Source organism: Prionailurus viverrinus, chromosome B1, assembly GCF_022837055.1.
Source record: "Prionailurus viverrinus isolate Anna chromosome B1, UM_Priviv_1.0, whole genome shotgun sequence".
NCBI classification, from domain to species: Eukaryota; Metazoa; Chordata; class Mammalia; order Carnivora; family Felidae; genus Prionailurus; species Prionailurus viverrinus.
Genome location: NC_062564.1, coordinates 63,241,258 through 63,245,245, shown reverse-complemented (window position 1 = coordinate 63,245,245; position 3,988 = coordinate 63,241,258). Strand labels below are relative to the sequence as shown.

The 3,988-nt window shown below is 40.4% G+C and overlaps 1 protein-coding gene across 1 annotated transcript; it reads left to right on the top strand.

The window, feature by feature from the left end:
- Window positions 1–387, top strand: LOC125164556 (40S ribosomal protein S24-like). Its single transcript, XM_047857353.1, has one exon. The coding sequence runs from the start codon at window positions 28–30 to the stop codon at window positions 385–387; it is 360 nt and encodes a 119-aa protein (XP_047713309.1). The 5' UTR covers window positions 1–27.
- The last annotated feature ends 3,601 nt before the right edge of the window (window positions 388–3,988 follow it).

Genomic DNA, 3,988 nt, shown 5'->3' with positions numbered 1-3,988 from the left:
ACAGTAACTATCCGGAGCAAGAAGTTCATGACTAACCGACTACTTCAGCGGAAACAGATGGTCATTGATGTTCATCATCCCGGAAAGGCAACAGTACCTAAGTCAGAAATTTGGGAAAAACTAGCCGAAACGTACAAGATCGCAGATGTCATCTTTGTATTTGGATTCAGAGCCCATTTTGGTGGTGGCCAGACAACTGGCTTTGGCATGATTTATGATTCCTTGGATTATGCAAAGAAAAACAAACCCAAACATAGACTTGCAAGACATAGCTTATATGAGAAGAAAAAGACGTCAAGAAAACAGAGAAAGGAAGAATACAAGAACAGAATGACGCAAGTCAGAAGAACTGCAAAAGCCAACGTGGGTCCTGGCAAAAAGAAGTGAGCTGGAGATTGGACCACAGAAGGAGTAAAGATTCTGCAGTGACTTTATCTGTGGTGATTGTGCAGAGTTTTCAGGAGAGGATTAATAAACTAAGAACTTTTATGTGTAAAATAAATAAACAAACTAAAGTATATGTGACACCAAAGGCCTGTTTTTCACAATACACACACTACACGTACAATACAACAACGAAAAGGGAAAGCTGATGTTTCTAATGAGAGAAAATATTTTCAGTTCTCTGAAATTATTTTAAATTTGCAATGTTAGGAAACCCGAATAAGATTGCTGTGTTGTCTAGAAATCAATCTTGCATATTTACTCTTTTTTTTTTAATGTTTATTTATTTCTGAGAGAGAAACAGAGACAGAGCACGAGGCGGGGGGAGGGGCAGAGAGAGAGGGAGACACAGAATCTGAATCAGGCTCTAGGCTCTGAGCTGTCAGCACAGAGCCTGACTCGAGGCTCGAACTCATGAACTTCGAGATCGTGACCTGAGCCGAAGTCAGATGCCCAACCGGTTGAGCCACCCAGGAGCCCCACACATTTACTCTTTTTTAAACCATTTTCTTCAATGTTGTCTTTACAGAAATTTTAGATGATTGAAGATTTTAAACTACATGCAAAGCAATATAAAACTGTTTCATTGCAGATTTGGAGTTTCCATTCATTCTTGTAATTTTTCAGCAGATATTATATTCAAATGGACTCTTTATCTCTTAGGGAGCCTCATTTTTTGATTGAGGAAAAGATCAAATAAACTTTACATACTGATATAGTAGCAAACTAAAGATAGAAGACTCATTTCATTTGGCTCTCTGCTTTGGATTATCTTAGCCCATCAAGAGAAAGTTAAGGAGCGAATGAAAGGTGTTTCCTAGCAAGAGAATCTTTTGGACTGTTTCTTTGTCCCCCACTATTTCCCTGCGACCTCTGGGGGCCTGAAGGACTTGGGGCTTTTGGATGCCGGTTGCAGGCATCCTGAGCACTTTTGGTGACTTTTTCAAATACACACCCCCATTAATTAAATAACAGGGTTGAAATCATTCAAAAGCAAAGTTGCTTGGAATATAGATACTGTAAATATTCTCTTTTGCTTCAGCTGTTTATAAACAACTTTTAAGATTTCCTACCTTCTGGGGCACCTGGGTGGCTCAGTCGGTTGAGCATCTGACTTCAGCTCAGGTCATGATCTCACAGCTCTGTGAGTTCGAGCCCCGCGTCGGGCTCTGTGCTGACGGCTCACAGACTGGAGCCTGCTTCGGATTCTGTGTCTCCCTGTCTCTCTGCCCCTAACCCACTTGCATTCTGTCTCTGTCTCTCTCAAAAATAAATAAACATTAAAAAAAAAAAAAAGATTTCTTACCTTCTGTTTCTGAAAGGGAAAAAAAGGGAAGTGATTTGCAAGTGTTTGAAACTTGGTGTTGAGATTTCGATTTTGGTTTAATCTCACATTTCTGTGGTATCTTTGGTCTGGAAAAAAAGGCTTAGCTTATTACTGTTATTCCAACTCATTGGGGCGTTTTCTAATAGGATTGGAGAAAATGGGATGATTTGTTTTCATGCAGCAAATAGTTTTGAGCTTTTATTGTTTGCAAGGCATGTTGCTAGATGCAACATGAGGAAGTATATTAGTTTGCTAGGACCACGATAACAAAGTGCCACACACTGGGTGGCATTGTCTCATAGTTCTGGAGAAATCTATGATGTTGGCAGGGTTGATGTCTCCTGAGGCCTTTCTCCTTAGCTTAAAAGACATAGATAGCAGTCTTCTCTGTCTTCACACAATCTTTCTTCTATACACATACATGTCTATGTCCAAATTTCGGACATTAGTTATATTGGATTAGGGCCCGCTCTAATGACCTTTTGACTTAATTCCCTTTTTTAAGGAATTTGTCTTCAAATTCTGAGTTATTGAGAGTTAGGACTTCAACATATGTATTTTGGGGAGACATAGTTCAGTCCATTACAGGAAGAGAGTGAGAAAGAAAGATATCACCCAAATCACTCAGAGAATTTCCAATCTAGTGGAGATGCTAAGAAATAAACAGGAGATGATGCTTCAGTGTGATAGATACTATAGATAGAAAGAAATACAGTAGTTTGGAAGGGAGACCTCCAGTGGAAAATGATGTCTAAACTAACACTTGAAGTATGTGTACGGGTTGGCTAGGTGGTGGTGGTGGAAGGGGAGATTGTGAGGAGGATGTTGGAGGAAGGAGAATGTTCTAGGCTGAGGGAGCAGCTCACAAATGACTCAGAAGGAAGGAGATAAATAGACTGAAGAACTAAAAATAGTGTGGCTGGAAAAAAAATAATAAAAGCTATGTTTTTTTTTAATGTTTATTTATTTTGAAGAGAGCATGCGTGCAAATGGGGGAGGGGCAGAGAGAGGGAGAGAGAGAATCCCAAGCAGTCTCCACACTCAGCACAGAGCCCAACAGGAGGCTCAATCTCATGACTGTGAGATCATGACATGAGCCCAAATCAAGAGTCAGATGCTTAACCAACTGAGCCACCCAGGTGCCCCAAAGCTACAATGTTAATTGAGTGTTAGGTGCTAGGCACTTGGCCAAGGAGTTTGCATACATTACCTGTTTATTCTCACAGCAGCTTTATGAAGTAGATACTATTACAATTCTGGTTTTACAGATAAGAAACTGAAGCACAGAGAGGTCTTGTAAATTGCTCGAGGTCACACATCTAAGGGAGTGACAGAACAGCCAATTAATCTAACTTCAGAGATAACATGTTGAATTTCCCGTGCCAGGGTGACTGAGATTGTGTGTAATTGAAAAAGCAGAAGAAGGAAAGTGTGTGAAGGGGGAGGATTTGAGAGGAAGTTGAAGAGAGCTAAGAAAGGAAGTTTGAGCGGTAGGTGCCAGATCAGTAAGGACCTTGTCACCCAAGTAAGGAGTTGAGCTTTTATTCTACAGATGTTGGGGACCCACTGAAGGATTTAAAATGAGTGGATACATTTCATATAGAAAGATCATTCTGGATTGTCTGTGATAAATAGCTTATGTATATATGTGCCTGAAGGATTGGGATGTGGATGGGGTATGGCAAAAAACCTGACAGTGTATTCAGGGAAATCAGATGATATCCTGGCAGAAACCTGAATGAGATCATTGATGGTTGATCTACTTGGGGACGGAGCACTGTCAGTTGGATGGAGGTGGGAGTGGGTAAAAGGGAGGTAAGATGATAGCCGAGAGCCATTGATGGTGTTGGTCATGAAGAGAGATATCACAAGAAGAGAGATAGTTTTGGGAAGAGTGGAAACAACTTCATTTTGGGTTACCTGTGAGATAAGCAAACAGAAATGTAGAGTAGGTAATTGGATGTATACTTCTGAAGCTAAGGGAGAAAGATCTGGGCCAAAGATTTAGGTTCAGGAGGTAACGGCATATAGATGGTAACTAAAGGCACTCAAAAGGATGAGATGACAAGAAATAATGTTAGAGCAAAAAAAGAAGGGAGCTCAAGATAAAACCTCAGGAAGGACAACACTTTAAAAACTGACATGGAATAAATGGAGCAGCAAAGAACTGTACTGTCAAGGGAAGAAGATAAAGTAAGGTGGGTACAAGGAAGAGAG